Source organism: Gobius niger, assembly GCF_951799975.1.
Source record: "Gobius niger genome assembly, chromosome: 6".
Taxonomy (NCBI): domain Eukaryota; kingdom Metazoa; phylum Chordata; class Actinopteri; order Gobiiformes; family Gobiidae; genus Gobius; species Gobius niger.
In genome coordinates this window covers 36,585,192-36,603,637 of record NC_136857.1, presented here as the reverse complement: position 1 = coordinate 36,603,637, position 18,446 = coordinate 36,585,192, and the positions used below count along the sequence as shown (strand labels likewise).

The 18,446-nt window shown below is 42.0% G+C and overlaps 1 protein-coding gene across 2 annotated transcripts; it reads left to right on the top strand.

The window, feature by feature from the left end:
* Positions 1-6,648: 6,648 nt before the first annotated feature.
* LOC306964241 (regulator of G-protein signaling 21-like) lies at positions 6,649-18,099 on the top strand. Of its 2 annotated transcripts, none has more exons than XM_079558223.1 (5): positions 6,649-6,845; positions 9,836-9,895; positions 13,779-13,843; positions 15,841-16,007; positions 17,790-18,099. In XM_079558223.1, the coding sequence occupies exons 1-5, from the start codon at positions 6,745-6,747 to the stop codon at positions 17,976-17,978; spliced, it is 582 nt and encodes a 193-aa protein (XP_079414349.1). In that variant the 5' UTR covers positions 6,649-6,744; the 3' UTR covers positions 17,979-18,099. The 2 variants fall into 2 exon arrangements, with proteins under 2 accessions (XP_079414349.1, XP_079414348.1); XM_079558222.1 differs by having other exon boundaries at positions 13,776-13,843.
* The last annotated feature ends 347 nt before the right edge of the window (positions 18,100-18,446 follow it).

The window sequence follows — 18,446 nt, the reverse complement described above, 5'->3', positions numbered from 1 at the left end:
AGCTTTAACCATATCTAAACTCGACTGGAGCTCACAGCCTCTAGGCCAGTGTCACACCTCATTTGAAAGCTCAGACCAACTAAACTGATCCAAACTTTTTTGTCGCCGCCTTTATGTCACACTTTTGTCGCTTCTGTGGTCCAGGGAGAGCATTAAAGGAAGTCACTTGTTTCAGCTCAAATGAACGACTAAGTAAAGTTTGATATAGATTATTTTTTTCCCCACTCACCTGCAGCGTCTCGCCTTCAGTCACGAGTTTTCTCCAAAATGTCTTCCCGGCCTCGTTCTGAGCTCAGTTTCTGTTTCATTTCTCCTCCTCACTTCTGCAAAGCAAAGTGCTGACACTGTCTGCTGCCAGAGCCTCTTCACTGCTCTCTTTATGTGTCCGCCCTCCTTCACACTATCGACCACAAACATAAATATATTTAACTGAAATTTGATGTGAACATGACTTAGATTTTCTTTCTATAAATAAAAAACTGAAAAGTGTGATGTGCAAAGTCCCGCCCCCTTTCCTTTTAGTGTAACCATTTGCCTTCAGAAGTTTCCTGATGATTTCTGAATGATCACATGTTGACCCAATGACTAAATAGAGTCTACCTGTGTGTTTCTAATGTCAGTTCAAATACAGCTGCTCTGTGATGGTCTCAGGTCTGTTATGGTCTCAGGTCTGTGATGGTCTCAGGTCTGTGATGGTCTCAGGTCTGTGATGGTCTCAGCTCTGTGATGGTCTCAGGTCTGTGATGGTCTCAGGTCTGTGATGGTCTCAGGTCTGTGATGGTCTCAGCTCTGTGATGGTCTCAGGTCTGTGATGGTCTCAGCTCTGTGATGGTCTCAGGTCTGTGATGGTCTCAGGTCTGTGATGGTCTCAGGTCTGTGATGGTCTCAGCTCTGTGATGGTCTCAGGTCTGTGATGGTCTCAGCTCTGTGATGGTCTCAGCTCTGTGATGGTCTCAGCTCTGTGATGGTCTCAGGTCTGTGATGGTCTCAGGTCTGTGATGGTCTCAGGTCTGTGATGGTCTCAGGTCTGTGATGGTCTCAGCTCTGTGATGGTCTCAGCTCTGTGATGGTCTCAGGTCTGTGATGGTCTCAGGTCTGTGATGGTCTCAGGTCTGTGATGGTCTCAGGTCTGTGATGGTCTCAGGTCTGTAATGGTCTCAGGTGTGTGATGGTCTCAGGTCTGTGATGGTCTCAGGTCTGTGATGGTCTCAGCTCTGTGATGGTCTCAGGTCTGTGATGGTCTCAGGTCTGTAATGGTCTCAGGTGTGTGATGGTCTCAGGTCTGTGATGGTCTCAGGTCTGTAATGGTCTCAGGTGTGTGATGGTCTCAGGTCTGTGATGGTCTCAGGTCTGTGATGGTCTCAGGTCTGTGAAGGTCTCAGGTCTGTGATGGTCTCAGGTCTGTGATGGTCTCAGGTGTGTGATGGTCTCAGGTCTGTGATGGTCTCAGGTCTGTGATGGTCTCAGCTCTGTGATGGTCTCAGCTCTGTGATGGTCTCAGGTCTGTGATGGTCTCAGGTCTGTGATGGTCTCAGGTCTGTGATGGTCTCAGGTCTGTGATGGTCTCAGGTCTGTGATGGTATCAGGTCTGTGATGGTCTCAGGTCTGTTAGAGACTATTGTGGAGCAGAAGCATCATGAAGTCCAAGAACACACCAGACAGGTCCGGGATCAATTTACTGAGAAGTACCTAGGTGAAAATGAAGTATACTTCAATACATTGTTAGTACCGGACTGGAGACAGCACATGCGGCTAGGGAAGATCGTCTCTGACAGTCGGACTACAAACACTGGATCTCCTCAGGGCTGTGTACTTTCCCCCTGGCTCTTCTTCCAGTCCCTTAAACTGATCGAGTGTGCAGACGACACCGCCCTCATCAGACTCATCTCGGATGTTGATGTTCTTGCCTACAGGAGAGAGGTGGACCGGTCATTACTATTAGTCTCACACTGCACAAACATGGCCACAATGCGGCTTCTGACAAACAGAAAACAGGACTTCTTATGGTTTTCTTTTAAGGCGAGACACGGCAGGTATTGATTTTTCACGCAGTGGTCGAAGTGGAGATTTTTATCTATTTTCCTCCCTTTAGTTTTCAAGTCAGAGAATAAAAATGACAAAACTCACCCGCATGATGTTTATTTTATGATGTTTTGTCCGCCTGCGAGGGGGAGGTAACCCGGAAGTAGCTGCTGCGCTGCGTAGAAACGCCCTCTTTCAAGCGGGTTTTCATTCATAAATATTGACAGATTTTACATCCACGTGTGCTGCTAAGGGTCCCCGTGATGACACTATCACCTAAATATGGTATTATTCCTCCTACGAGACGCTGGTGCGGAAAAGTCGAAGAACGGGCCGCGCATGCGCACTCGCTACAAAACTTCAGGGCTGGTTTTCTCTGAATGAGAGAAGCCGCACTCGGGCAGAGCCTGAGCCCTTATAGAAGCTCCCACAGACTCCAAACTTTCCAGTCTGAGACCTAACAATATTTTGAAGGTTTTTTCAGAGGGATTTTTTAATATCTAATTCCTAGCCTGATTTATTCAGCTTTGAAACCAAAAAAAACAGGTGAAATTTGAGTTTTTACAGATTTTTTCACTGATGATTAGTTTATTGAAAAACTAAACAAAATATCCAAAATCCCCTCTGAACAAATCTTAGTTACTAATATGTCAATAAAATAAAACCATAAAATTTAATCTGGCTCAATTAATTATTTTGGCAATTTTGGCCATTTTAAAGGTCCTATATCATGCAAAATCGACTTTTTGGAGCTTTTAGCCATGTTGTTATGCTATTTCCTTATCAAAAACACCCCCAGAGTGGTTTGTGGCTTCATTCACGCAGCTCTCAGTAATCCTGCTGAATCCTGCTCTCTGAGCAGCTGCTCCTCCCTCTCCTGGTGAACGACTGAGTGTTCAGTTGTGTCGTAACAGCGGAACGGAAGTGCTCGACGTCTGTAATGTAATGTCTTAATTCTATGCTTACGGACGGATTTTAATTTGTAAAACAGCTTTTTGATTATTTCTGTCGTAAGAGAGATGCAAAGAGAGAGAAAAAAAAAGGATGTACCCGAGTTGCTTCCAGGTCAGCTGTGGCCAAAACAAACACATCCCCTGAGCGTCTGAACAGATCAGTCATGTTTGCGCTGCAGCTGTGAAGATGGAGCTCGTTATAACTAGACACACCTGTTCTTCATTCTTAACTAACGATAATGTCACGGACGGAGAAAAAGAAGCGCGTTTGGCTACGAGGACGGGAGTTTATTCAACCTTTTTCAGGAAGAGGCCACTCAGCTGTTTTTTTCTCCGGGATTCAGCGACTATCACCAAAATATTGTTTTTCTGTGACTGTCTCTGATGGATGTTTGGGGAACCTTCGCCAGAATCAAAGTGGATTAACTTTTATAACCAACGAAAGTCCCATTATGTAAACAGCGATGGAGCAGAGGGTGAGTCAGTCCAAGTGCGTGTTAGCTTGTGTGTTAGCATATTAGCATGTGTGTTAGCATATTAGCTTGTGTGTTAACCATTTATGAAGCTGTGTTGCAGATGTCAACTCCTTATAACTGCATTGTGAAGTATCTTCACTTTTTGCTGTTTATTTATATTACGGTAAAGTATGTGCGGAGAGAGGGGGCGGAGTTAACTGAATCGAAGCGTTGTGTCTTCCGGGTTTGAAAAATACCTCCAGAAAACACTTATATTTATCACAAAAATGAGTGCTCAATAGCGGTAGAGGTACAATATATCATATAAACGCCTATACTTAACTTTGGAATGGCTAAAATAGCATGATACAGATCCTTTAATGCTCAAAATGCCTTATTTTTTTGTGAAAACATAAAATGACAGAAAAAATGCAATACATGTTTTTCTCATAAATATATCTGTAATGTTCAGCAAAATTTGAAAATTGATATCTCTACATTTTTTTCCCCCCTATTCACCTGCAGTGTCTCGCCTTAAGAATGCCACTCTGTCATAAAGGCTATATTTGTGTATGACTAATAGTTGTTCTGTGGACAGTTTCCCCCACCTGAGCTGTGTCTCTCTGCAGTTCATCCAGGGTCATCATAGGCTTCTTGGTAACAGCTGTGGTCAGTGCTGTCCTTAAGTAAGTTTAGGAGGACATGTTCAAAGCTTTGGAAATCTTTTTAGAACCTAACACAGCTTTATACTTCTTAATAACTTTATGGAATATGAAATTTCACCTAAATATGTATATATGTTTATGGTCCATAGCGTGAAGGAGGGCTGATACTTTTGCGTACCACAGTATCTGTCCTTTCCAACAGTGAGTCCTGCCCGACAGTACAGCAGTAAAGTGTCTGTGTGGCGTCTGGCAGTGACAGGGGAATCCCACTAAACAATCGTCTCCCGTCGCCTTTTGACGAGGAGTGAATGAAACGCTCTCCTTTTGTTGCAGTGTCTCCTCCAACACCGTCCCCCCCCGCCCCCCCCGGCCCCCCCCTCGGGCCCCGCTCACCTCGGCCTCGTGTGGAGAAGGTCAGGATTTGCCTATCGCTGTCAGGTACCGTCATTTGCATCTGTGTTTCAGCCTAAAAATATCCGAGTGGTAAAAGAAGAGAACACAGTAAAAGAAGAGAATACTGTCCAATGTTACTACAATAAAAACACAATATGCTCAGGTTAAAGTGATTATAACAGGTTTTAATGCTTTTGAAAATATGACTTATTAGATTTAGAGACTTAGACACAACAGACTTATTGAGAAGGATAATATAAGTGGCATAATTATCATTTTATTCAGTGAAGCAGCAGTTTTAATGAAGAAATATTGGGCAGAAAAGTGATTTTTATTTGAATCTTTAAGCTGCTGACAGGAAGTGACAGAGATGCAGGTACAGTTGCAGCAGTTTGACTCATTTCCCTTTCGTTTGTTAAGTGTGACTCACACACAATAATAAGTTACTTCCGGGTCTGTTAAAAGTTCCATAAACAAACACAGCCAAAAACACAACGTTATCTGAATCTCCTGCTCAAAAACAACAGGTAAAAGGCCACAACTGTTTCACACTGAATTAGAACAATGTAGCTAACAGTAAATGTAGTATTTCTGTGTGATCAGATGTTTAAAAAGAGCCTGTGGTCAGGAAGGCCGGCTCCGTCCTGGGCCCCCCGGTCCTTCATCCCCACTGCTGTCAGACTGAACAACAATACTGTGAAGTAACATGTGCAACAACCTCTGTATTTACATAATTTATCTGCGTCACTGTATCAACACTTACACTATGATGTAAACCTGCACTGCTGACACTGACTATACACTTGTTATAGTCAGTTTACTTTTTATTTAGTGTTTATACTTTTTGCCCCCACAAAGTCCTTGGTAGTCTAACCCGGATGTAGTGATTTTGGTAAATATGACTTATAGCAGTAGGTTCAGCATGTTTGGCTCATGGACCTGATAAATATGTTCAGTATCTCTGTGTTGAGTTTCAGAAATATCTATTGTGGTATTAAAGAGTTTTTTTTTGAAAGAGCTGTGACGTCACCACTTAACAAACGTATAATTGTGTTAACTATATTTTAGCATTAATGTGTCTTATGCACTTTAGGTGAAGGGACTGAAGTATTTGCTGTGGAAAATACACATTATGCAGGTGAATGGGGAAAAAAAAAGCAAATGTTGAGATTTGAATTTGAAACTTCTGCTGTAGATTACTGACATGAATATGAGGGAAAAATGTATTGCGAGTTCAGTTTTGTAGGTCTTAGCTTTCAGATGAGGCATTACCCTATAGCAGGGGTAGGCCAGTTTGCATTGAGGTGGGACCATTTTCATCATCGCCAAAGCACCAAAGGCCGAACCTCAACATTTTAGCTTAAGGAAAATAACTTTTTTTTTTACATCAGTGGTTCCCAAGTTGGGACCCAACGTTACCCTCGGATGGCAGGCCCAAATAACCCAAATAAAACCTTTATTTGTCATATATCGTACAAAATATTGTATTTTTATTGAACAAGCAGTAGATATGCCTTTATGTTTCAGATGGAAAATATTGAAAAAAAAGTTCCCTATAGACTAGCGACCCACTGGAAAAAGGTTCCGCGACCCACTTTTGGTTCCTGACCCACCAGTTGAGAATCACTGTTACATTGCATGCTTTAGGACCAAGTGGGATATTCTCCCTGGACATTTTTAGAGCACTGTAAAAGGAATTTGATCTCTTATTTGCATAATAGTGTTTCTCAAAATCACCTTGAGGGCCAGAGGTTCTGTGCTGGAGGGCCGGATTTGGCCCGCGGGCCTGACGTTGCCTACCCCTGCCCTATAGGCTGTAAGTTTATGGACGCACAAAATGCCTTATTTTTATATGAAGACATAAATGAACAGAAAACTCGTAATACATTTCCCTCTCATGTTCGTGTCAGTCATGTTCAGCAAAAGTTTCATATTGATATCTCTGTATTGAAGTTTTCCTCCTGTCCACACTCCAGCAGGGCTCTGGTGGAGACGGCCTTTTGTCTTTGGCCGAGGACATTGACATTTATGGGGAGGTTTCTCTTCAGCGGCGTCACAGGAGGCGAGGGAGGGGCCGCTTCCTCTCCCTCTCTCCCTCCCTCCCTCTCTCTCCCTCTGCAGGAAGCTCACATATAAAGGCCGGACTTCAGAGGACGGGGGCCAGTGTTTTCAGAGCGAGTGATGAGAGGAGGAGGAGGAAGAGGAGGAAGAAGAAGAGCGAAGGATGAGAGACGAAGGGCGGAGTGGAACTAAAACATGCGCAGCCTAAACGTGGAGCCGCCAAACGCTACAGACGCCGCCGCGGAGGCTGAGCAGCACAACAGCATGGACAGGGAGGACCGCAAGAGGAGCAAGCTGTGAGTACTTTTACTGCAGTACTGCTACTTCTGTACTTTTACTACAGTACTGCACCTTCTGTATACTTTTAATACATTTGAAAGATGAACTCCACTGCATTTATACAAACACTCCAACGAAAAAAGTGTAAAAGCTGAATAATGCAGACTTTACGAGCAGTAGGTGGCGCTGTGCAGGCGTGCTGTCACATGTCACGGATTTACAGAGAAGAAGAAAGTTTGTCCCCGCGGTGTTGCCGTACACGAGAGGGAGGTAGAAGTTACTGTTCCCGACACAAACAGATTTGTACTTGAAATAAGTACTTAAGTACGCTCGTGTTTTCTCCCGTTCGGCTTTACCCAAAGCTAAACGTTTCTGGACTGCAGAGTGTACAGCCTCTAGCCCAGAGGAACGCCTCATTTGGCACGGTGGCACAGCGGTTGGCACTCACTCACGCCTCACAGCTAGAAGGTCCCGGGTTTGATTCCCACCTGGACAGGGCGTTTCTGTGTGGAGTTTACATGTTCTCCCTGCTTCCTCCGGGTACTCTGGTTTTCCCTACCACTAAAAACATGTACAATAGATTCCCCTCTGGGGCCAGGAATCCCCTGAAAAAGAGATTCTTAATCTCAGCGGGACTATCCTGGTTAAATAAAAAGGTCAATTTGAAAGCTAAGACCCACAAGATTCGTCTAAACTTTTTTGTTGCATTGTCACCTCATTTTTGTCACATTTTTGAAGTGTTTTTTTGTCGTGTTTTTGTCACTTTTTTATTGTGTTTTTGTTGCTTTTCTGGAACATCTTTGTCGCTTCAGTGTCACTTTTTATGTCGCTCTTTATTGCTCTTTGAATCACTTTTTAGTTGCATTTTCGTGTCTATTTTGATGTTTTTAGATCTGGGCAGTGGTGTGTCTACGGGGTGGCCAGGGGGGGCACGGGCCCCCTGATTTCTGCTGGGCCCCCCCTGTGCCGCCCCCTCTGGGAGGCTGAGGAAGGATATTTGTGGCAGTGTTTCCTCATTAGCAAACCCCTCCCCACCTTTTCTTATGCAGCTCTGATCACTGACTGTTAAGACTAAATATTAAGGCTGCAGTGCAGGGGTGTCCAAAGGCCCGAGGGCCAAATGCGGCCCTCAGACCAATTTTTGGTGGCCCTCAGGCTTCTTGTTTTATTGCCACACATCGCCAGAGATGTGAATTTTCCTGCAATTTTAATAATTCCACACAATTAAAACCTCAAAAATGAACATTTATTGTGAGACAAAGCGAGTTTGTTAAGTGTGACATCACGACTTCCTAGTCCTAGCATACCGGCAAATAAAACTATTTAACTAACTATTTAATACAACCCTCAATATTTCTGAAACTCAGCAGAGAGTTACTGAACCTACTTATTTAGCAGACTCATTAGCCAAAAATGCCGCACCTACTGCTATAAAAGTAATATTTAATAAAGTCGGTACTTCCAGAGGTTAGCCTAGCATTGTAGCACTGTTAGCACTTCTCTCCGCTAACCCGGATGTACCGATTCTGGCAAATATGACTTTTATAGCAGTATGTTCAGCATGTTTGGCTCATGGTTCTGATAAATAAGTTTGTTCAGTAACTCTCTGTGGAGTTTCACAAATATTGATTGTGGTTTTAAAGAGTTTTTTGTAGTTTCTTGAACATCTGTGAACCCGGAAGTCGAGCTGTGACGTCACCACTGAACAAACCTATAGATACAAGTTTGGGGAATGGTCTAAACTCCTGCTGTAGTGGCACAGCGAGCATTATTATTACTCAGTGAAAATAATAATGCTGACTGGCACTTTGTAAGTCACAATGTCCAGCCCACTGTGTTACTTAGTTAGTGGCCGGTCCAGTGGAGATCTGACCTCACTAATATCAAATGCAATTGTTCAAAACTTGCTGTTTTAAAGCAACAAGCCACCGTGTTTCCAGACTGAGATATGTTCTTACCTGAGCTTAGACGAGTTGATCCGTACCTGCCTGGTCTTTGTGCCCGTGGAAGAGCGCCTTAGCTTTCAACTTCACCCCTGTTTGGAGCTATAGGAATATACTGGGAGAGGCTAAATACTAACAACATCTCTGGTCATTTTGCGTGACTGAGACATACACTGAGACCTATAACTGATATAAACCTTTTTATTGCCTTATTGTCACTTCCTGCATTAGGGCTGCTCGATTATTGAAAAAATAATAATCAAAAAGTCTTTATTTTATTTATATATTTATTCATAAAAAAAACTATGCTGAATATTTTCTGTTTTCTGAACAGTCATAAAAGTACAAAAAGTAAAAAGTACAATTTCAAGTTTGCCTCGATGAAGGAGAGGTCTCTGTTTCACGCCTGCCCCCTGCTGGCCAGCCCTCACACCTGCGCAAGTAAACTGAGCAGCGCGGCCTGATGACATCATCACACAGCGATGTTTATTTTTATGTCAGGCAAAAGCATGAGCCATGGCAGGTGAAAAGCGAAGGGAAAATAATCCCAGCGCCATGAAATAATGCAAGAAAAAAAAATACAAAAAAATACAAAAAAAGCAACTTTTTTTTTGATTATGCTAATTTTTTGATTGTTTAGTGTAATAATCGAAATCGTAATCGAATTTCGATCAAATGCACAGCCCTATTCTGCATCACTCTTCTGTCACTTTTATGTAGTGTTTTAGTCACTTTTGATCTAGTTTAGTCCTGTTTCGGGGAGTTTTGAGTTTGCTTTGGATTTGTGCCTGAATCGAGTGCATCAGTTGATAATAATCCCGTCATGTCTGATCGTTCCACAGCTGCTTCAGTAAAAGCCTCTCATGTCGTGGATTCTTTGTTCTTTTACCCCTGAAGTTTTTCCGGTCCTAAGACGTTGTTCCTTTTGCGTTTGAGTCACTTCTTTCACTTCCTCAAATGAAACGAAACATTTCGAAATTAAACTCAACGGGAAATGAAGTGTTTTTATGAAGTGATACAACAGAAATGATGGATAATTGATTTATTTTTTCTCTGTGTTTCAGTGGGAAAAACTTCATGTGTCGCCTGCAGTGCATGTTCTCTCACTCGTCCAGCGCCGAGAGGTGAGACTTTAATACAGGACTGTCTCTGTGATTGTGACACTACAGCCGCCGCCCTAAAGAGTTCTGTAGTCCTTAGCTTTCAAATGAGGCTTTACACTGGCCTATAGGCTGTGACCTTCTAAATCTGGGTAAAGTCGAACTGGAGAAAATGCATGTTAACCTCTTACCACACGCCTTAACTGAGTGCATTTCAGTTTCCAGTTCGGCTTTACCCAAATCCAAAATCCATTTGAAAGCTAAGACCTACAAAACTGATCTGTAAGGATCTTTTTTCTCGTGTTGGTGTTGTTGGTTCATTTTGACGCCATTTTTGTGTTTTCATCCTCGTTTTCTTGCTTTTAAAGGATCTGTATCTGTATTTTAGCCTTTCCAAAGTAAAGTGTAGATATTTGTATGATATATTGTACTTCTACCACTATGGAGTACTCAATTTTGTGATAAATATAAGTATTTTCTGGAGGTATTTTTTAAACCCAGAAGTCAAGATGCTTGAATTGAATTAACTCCGCCCCCTCTCTCCGAGTTGATGCAGCCGATGCAAATGTAGAAATAGTAGTAGACATACAAATATCACAGCAAAAAGTGAAGTTACTTCACGATGCAGTTATAAGGAGTTGACATCTGCAACACAGCTTCATAAATGGCTAACACACACGCTAACACACATGCTAACACACATGCTAACACACATGCTAACACATACGCTAACACACATGCTAACACACAAGCTAACACACACGCTGACACACACTCTAGCACACATGCTAACACACAAGCTAGCACACACTCTAACACACACGCTGACACACACTCTAGCACACATGCTAACACACAAGCTAGCACACACGCTAACACACATGCTAACACATACGCTAACACACACGCTAACACACAAGCTAACACACATGCTAACACACACGCTGACACACACTCTTAACACACAAGCTAACACACATGCTAACACACACGCTAACACACAAGCTAACACACATGCTAACACACAAGCTAGCACACAAGCTAACACACACGCTAACACACACTCTATCACACACGCTAACACACACGCTAACACACACGCTAACACACACTCTAACACACATGCTAACACACATGCTAACACATAACACATAAGTGGCCTCTTCTTTAGGAAGATTGAATTAAGTCCAGACATTATCGTTAGGTCAGAAAAAAGAACAGGCGTGTCCAGAGTAGGTTGGAAAGAGCTCCTTCTTCACATCTGTTCAGACGCTCAGGGGGGGGTTGTTTTTGCCGCCAAGCGCATTTTTTAAGTGATGAAAAAGTGACAAAATGCAATGAACAAAAACCAACAACACGACAACAATGTGAGGGAAAAGATCCTTCTAGATCAGTTATGTTGGTCTTAGCTTTCAAATGAGGCGTCACACTGGCCTATAGGCTGTGACCTTTTAGATTTGTGTAAAGCTGAACCAGAGAAAGGGTGCTTGGTTATGGAGGAGGTTCAGACGTGAACTACATATTAATATATTTAAAGTATATTTCCAGGCCGCAGTTATTTGGTTTTAATGGCGATGAGTGGCTGATGTTGGTCTGATTTTGACTGTATTGCACTTTTCTAAAGAGTTCTGTAGTCCTTAGCTTTCAAATGAGGCTTTACACTGGCCTATAGGCTGTGACCTTCTAAATCTGGGTAAAGTCGAACTGGAGAAAATGCATGTTAACCTCTTACCACCCGCCTTAACTGAGTGCATTTCAGTTTCCAGTTCGGCTTTACCTAAATCCAAAATCCATTTGAAAGCTAAGACCTACAAAACTGATCTGTAAGGATCTTTTTCCTCGTGTTAGTGCCGTGTTGTTGGTTCATTTTGACGCCATTTTTGTGTTTTCATCCTCGTTTTCTTGCTTTTAAAGGATCTGTATCTGTTATTTTAGCCTTTCCACATTTATATGATATATTGTACCTCTACCACTATTGAGTACTCATTTTTGTGATAAATATAAGTATTTTCTGGAGGTATTTTTTAAACCCAGAAGTCAAGATGCTTGAATTGAATAACTCCGCCCCCTCTCTCCGAGTTGATGCAGCCGATGCAAATGTAGAAATAGTAGTAGACATACAAATATCACAGCAAAAAGTGAAGTTACTTCACGATGCAGTTATAAGGAGTTGACATCTGCAACACAGCTTCATAAATGGCTAACACACATGCCAGCACACATGCTAACACACATGCTAACACACATGCTAACACATACGCTAACACACATGCTAACACACAAGCTAACACACACGCTGACACACACTCTAGCACACATGCTAACACACAAGCTAGCACACACTCTAACACACACGCTGACACACACTCTAGCACACATGCTAACACACAAGCTAGCACACACGCTAACACACATGCTAACACATACGCTAACACACACGCTAACACACAAGCTAACACACATGCTAACACACACGCTGACACACACTCTTAACACACAAGCTAACACATATGCTAACACACACGCTAACACACAAGCTAACACACATGCTAACACACAAGCTAGCACACAAGCTAACACACACGCTAACACACACTCTATCACACACGCTAACACACACGCTAACACACACGCTAACACACACTCTAACACACATGCTAACACACATGCTAACACATAACACATAAGTGGCCTCTTCTTTAGGAAGATTGAATTAAGTCCAGACATTATCGTTAGGTCAGAAAAAAGAACAGGCGTGTCCAGAGTAGGTTGGAAAGAGCTCCTTCTTCACATCTGTTCAGACGCTCAGGGGGGGGTTGTTTTTGCCGCCAAGCGCATTTTTTAAGTGATGAAAAAGTGACAAAATGCAATGAACAAAAACCAACAACACGACAACAATGTGAGGGAAAAGATCCTTCTAGATCAGTTATGTTGGTCTTAGCTTTCAAATGAGGCGTCACACTGGCCTATAGGCTGTGACCTTTTAGATTTGTGTAAAGCTGAACCAGAGAAAGGGTGCTTGGTTATGGAGGAGGTTCAGACGTGAACTACATATTAATATATTTAAAGTATATTTCCAGGCCGCAGTTATTTGGTTTTAATGGCGATGAGTGGCTGATGTTGGTCTGATTTTGACTGTATTGCACTTTTCAAGTCTGTGTTGCCAAGTTTCTCTTAGCGCCGCACTGGCATCATTATGGTGAGCTGAGACCACTGACCCACACTCTCATCCTCACCTATTGTGCATGTTTTAGTGGAAACCGGAGGAAACTTTGTCACGTATACAAGACTTTCAACACTTTTTAACTTAACCCCCACCTTATCCATATTTCTCCAGTTCAGCTTTACCCAAATCGAAAAGCTTCTCACCTGGAGTTCACATACTACATGCCAGAGTAAAGGCTCATTTGAAAGCTAAGACCTACAAAACTGATCTTAGACTTTTTTCGTTTCATTGCTTTTTTTTGTCACTTTTTTTTCTTGCTTTCATCCTTGTTTTCATCTCATTTCGTCTCATTTTAGTCCCAGAATATCCTTTCCCTTGTAAGGCCAGAGCGAGGCCGACCCGGACCTCTGTTTTCTTTGGACTTGAGCCGCTCCGCTGCTCCGATAAGGCGCTCGGACCCGTTTGTTGGAGCTGTTTGAGTGGAAGTGTGACTAATCTCCCGCGCGCGCGTGTGTGTGTTCTTGTAATTACGACATTGTGAGGACCAGTTTTTTTTAACCAACAGAGTGAGGACACGTTTGGGTGGTCCTCACTTATTTGAAGGACTGTTTGAGGGTCAAGATGTGGTTTTAGGGTTAAGGTTCGTGTCTTAGGGTTCAGGGTTAGGGTCTGGGTAATACATTATATGAGTGTCCTCACTAAGATAGCAGTACAAGACTGTGTGTGTGTGTGTTTCAGCAGCAGACTGACACTGGAGGACACGCAGCAGTGGTCGCAGTCGCTGGAGAAACTACTCGACTCTAAATGTAAGAAGCTTTTTCCTTAAGTTTCACATTTGCCGTTCATTTTTTACATTAACATTTAAACACAGACACTTCAGGTTCTGTTCTCTGAGTAGTATTTTTGTAGAGATCTACTACATTTGAAAGATAAATATAACACTTTCTACTCCACTGTATAAGGCTTCAAAGAAAAAATAGTGTTTAGTTCATGTTAAGAGCCTGAAAATGCACATCCAGAGAAGTAGGTGGCGCTGTGCAGACGCAAATGTCAAATGACTCACGACAAAGAAGAGGTTTGTCCCCGTCGTGTTGCCGTACGGAGGAATTCAGACGCATTTTGTGTGTTTTTAAAGCTGCAAAGTTATCTTTCCAAACACTTCAATAAATGTGTACTTTCTACTTAACCCAGAGTTTTCCCGAATAAACGGACATTTTTTAATTTGGCCTAAACTCGTTTCAAGCTCTCAGAATCCCTCCTGCACGTTCGAATCGCTCAAGGAAATTGGGTAACGCTTTATATTAAGGTGTGCTCATTCAGTATTAACCTCTTAACTCCCACCTGAACATGTTTTCTCCATATTCTCCAAATCTAAAAGCTTCTTCAAAACAGAGGCAAAAAACGAGAAGAAAATGAGGATGTAAACGCAACAAAAAAAAGCTAAAAAGTGACCAAAAGAAGCGACAAAAATGACAAAAACTCAACAAAAAAGTGCCAAATATCCAGCAAAAAAAAGATAAAAATCCAGCAAAAAAAAGTGACAAAATCCAGCAGAAAAAAGATAAAAATCCAGCAAAAAAAGTCAAAAATCCAGCAAAAAAGACAAAAATCCAGAAGAAAAAAACACAAACATCCAGAAAAAAAACTGACAGAAGAGCAGCAAAAAAGTAATAAAAAAGTGACAAAAACACATAAGGGAAATAAAAAGTGACAACGATGGCATAGAGGAGAGAATAGATTTGGTTTTGGCGGGTGGTAAGAGGTTAATTAGCATTAACAATATGCTTGTAAAGTATTAACACACTGCTTATTGTACTTTTATCTGTTAACAAACTAATCGGCCATTAATAATACAACCAACCCTAAACCTAACTCTAAAATGATTACAAATGCTTTTGAATACTAAATGAGCTCACCTTAATGAGCACTTAATGTAGAAGCTGCAGTTTCATGTGTGACCTGAGGGGGCAGTAGTGAGTATAAATTTTTTTTTTTTTTTATAATGTTGGAAGAATTTTTAAAAAACGGAAAACATTTAGGATGACAAAATTTAAACTTTGGGGTAAATTTGGAAAGAAAAATTGGGGGGAGAAAATTTGAAAAACTTAGAAAGTGTTTTTTCCCACGTTTTACGTTTGCCATTTATTTTTGACATTACCATTTAAAGAGAGACACTGCAGGTTTCAGTTTTTTTGGGTGAGTTTGATCTCATAACGTGTAAAGAGAACATTTACAAGAGTTTTTGAGTTTGAGCCAGGTGATCTAGGAAATTCTTTAAAAAAAAATGAAAATATGGGGGATTTTTTTGGGAAGATTTTGAGTATATTGGGAACTAAAACCCAAAGAAAAATTGGGAAAAAGCGGAAAAACATTTGGGGGAAAAATTTAAAAAAAAAAAAAAATGGTGGGGGAGTGGAATAAGAAAAACTTGTTAAGAGTTTTTCTGCCCTTTTGGAAGGAAGTTTTGGAAGGAAGTTTTTGGTTGTTTCACCTCAAACATGAGAAATGAAATGGAAGGAAAAGAAATAAATGAACATTATTAATCTGTTTGTTGGTTCTTTATGACAAATATTTTCGTAAAGGTATCGAAAAAAGTGTTTGGTATCGAAAACCAAGTATCGTTAAAGAACTGGTATCGAATTTTTGTAACGGTTCCCAGTCCTAGTATTTACTTGATGCACATTTCCCTGTTTAAACACTGAGAGCTGATGTACCATGTGACTGTCTCCATGGTGATGAAGTCCTGTCTGATCTGAGTTCACCTCTGACTGTCTGATAACTGACCCGGATGCCCTTCCCGCAGACGGCCTGGCCACGTTCCGGACCTTCCTGAAGTCCGAGTACAGCGACGAGAACATCGAGTTCTGGCTCACCTGCGAGGACTACAAGAAGATCCGCTCTTCGTTCAGGATGTCGTCCCGCGCCAAACGCGTCTACGAGCAGTTCATCAAGGCCGAGTCGCCCAAAGAGGTGACTCTATACTCTCACCAAACCGGTCTGTAAAACAAAAAACAACATCAAAACACAAAAGGATCTCAAAATCATGATGCACGCTGCAAAAAGCATTGCTTCAAATGACTTGAATTGAGGGGTTTAAGCATATTGCAGATGTTTCTAAGGCACATCCCGTTTGAAATATGAGAACTGCCAATGGGATAAGACCAATTTTCTTTCCCCATTGGCAAAGAAAATGACCTGACATAAAGACAAAATGTATTGAAACGAGCCAGAAACATCTCAGATCATGTGAAATAATCTTAGACAAAGTCCAACTACATTTTAACTCGTCAAAACAACTCACATTTGGGTTATTATGCTCAAATTGAGATATTTAAACTAATCCAGTCAATTACTTTTTGCAGTGACGTACAATCCTGATCAAAAGTTAAAGACCAGTTAAACCAGTTGCTCGGTTGGATCTTAACAAAGTTCAAAGCAGAACTTCAGTCTGAAACGAAGATTGAAGTCCCATCTGTGGGACCAAAAAGTCAAGTAAAAGACCCAAAAAATGTCCCCAGCTCTGGCTGTCAGGCAGGACGCTGGACAATCCTCGACCCACATTTAGGCCGTGACTGGAACCGACTATTAAAGCAGTGCTAAGTAACTTGTTTACCTTAATAAATCCTCCCCGTAGTCCCTGTGGGGGTAATACAAGTGTTTATGGGATGATTGGAGGGTCTTTCATCTCCCCCTGGTGTCTCTGGCCAGAAAACCATGTTTGCAACTTGACTGCCACCGGACCAGAGCCATCAATACACACTAATAGAATCACGAAGAAGAAGCTAACAGGCTAACGGGCAAAGCTAACTGCGGGCTACAGCTAAGTTTGAGTGAAAAAAATTATTTCCATTGTATAATTGGATGCACAATATCCCTCTCTCCCTTCGCCTTTTCTGTCAGTGTAGTACTTACTCTCCAAGACAATTAAAAAGTTAAAAAATCGTAACTTGCTACGACACCTGCAGTTGCGCTCTATGGCCTCTAGGGGCAAGAGTTACTTAGTGCTGCTTTAAGACTTTACCTGAGGCTCCTCCTGCTGCAGCTGTGGGAATAACCTCCTGTATTTAAAAATAGCTTTCAGTTTGGATTGTTGACGGGTTTACAGCTTCAGCACCGATCCAATACTAGTATCGGATATAGGAGCCAATACCAGAAAAAAATACAATATTTGGTTTTGGCTACATATCCGATACTGAACCGATACCAGTTTTGGCTCTCACTGGTATAAAAACACAACTTTCACCTACTAAATCTAAGTGAATATGGACATGCTGTATCAGTTTAAAGGGAAGAACCTCGCCACGGTTAGCAATAGCATGCTAAAGCTAGCGGCAGTATGCTAATGCTATCATCAAGTAATCAAGGCTTGGACAGAAACTATGATTGGATCACCTAAAGTAGCTAATGAAATAACATCGGCCTCTGCAGTCACAGGCCAAGTGTTTGTATTTAGTTTATGAAATGCGATCAGATCACTGTATGTGTGTCCTTCATATTAATGTACCCTAAATACCCGGTCATATCTTTAATGTAGAAATGTAGTTTTTCCATTACAGCTTATTAATAGATAGCCATAATTGGTAACAAAAAATAAGACTTCATTGACAATGGAGAAAAAAGGATCAGATCAAATGTCCACTTTAAATCTGAACGTCATGACTCTTTAATGACATTGTTCGACTGTTTTTGCTGCAGAAGTATAGATTTATGTTTTCTAATCGTTAAAACGCTATAACAACATTCTGTTTCCAGATCAACATCGACTACCAGACGCGGGAGCAGATCAAGAGGAACGTGAAAAGTCCCACAGTGCACTGCTTCGACGAGGCGCAGAAGATCGTGTACGGGCTGATGGAGCGAGACTCGTACCCGCGCTTCCTCCGCTCAGACATGTACAGGACGCTACTGGAAAACCTGGCAGCGGACTCTTCCAAAGGATGAACCGGAGCGGGACCACAGAGGGACCACAGAGGGACCACAGAGGGACCACAGAGGGACCACAGAGGAGACATAACTGGAACGAGCGAGCGCACCGCGAGACAGAGACTCCACAAACAGGGACGCCTTTTGTCCGAGCACTGGACGTCTTCAAGAAAAACACTCTGGGGTGAATTTATCAAAGTGAATCGAGCTGCTCACGTTGTGCAAAAAAGAATAGACTTGGTTTAGTTTTAGTGTCTCGAACTGAAGCCTGCGAGAGCTCGAGCTGAGAAGGTTTAGGTGGAGTGAAGATGTGGTGCAATAATGTTAAAGGGCTGAACACGTGAGGACCGTCTTAAAGGGGAGGAGCTTCTCTCTGCTGGAGCTCAGATTGTACCGAACATTTATTTTGGGAATCGAGGAAGGACATTTTCTCCCAGCGCAGTTTCTCACAGTTACAGTAAACTTCTCTCCAGCGGCACGTTGTCA

Bases quoted from the DNA above. Each gene is read 5' to 3' on its own strand.
- LOC306964241 (XM_079558222.1), top strand. From the start codon at position 6,745: ATGCGCAGCCTAAACGTGGAGCCGCCAAACGCTACAGACGCCGCCGCG. The intron at 6,846-9,835 runs GTGAGTACTTTT...TCTGTGTTTCAG, and splicing joins GACCGCAAGAGGAGCAAGCT to TGGGAAAAACTTCATGTGTC. The intron at 13,844-15,840 runs GTAAGAAGCTTT...CCCTTCCCGCAG, and splicing joins GAAACTACTCGACTCTAAAT to ACGGCCTGGCCACGTTCCGG.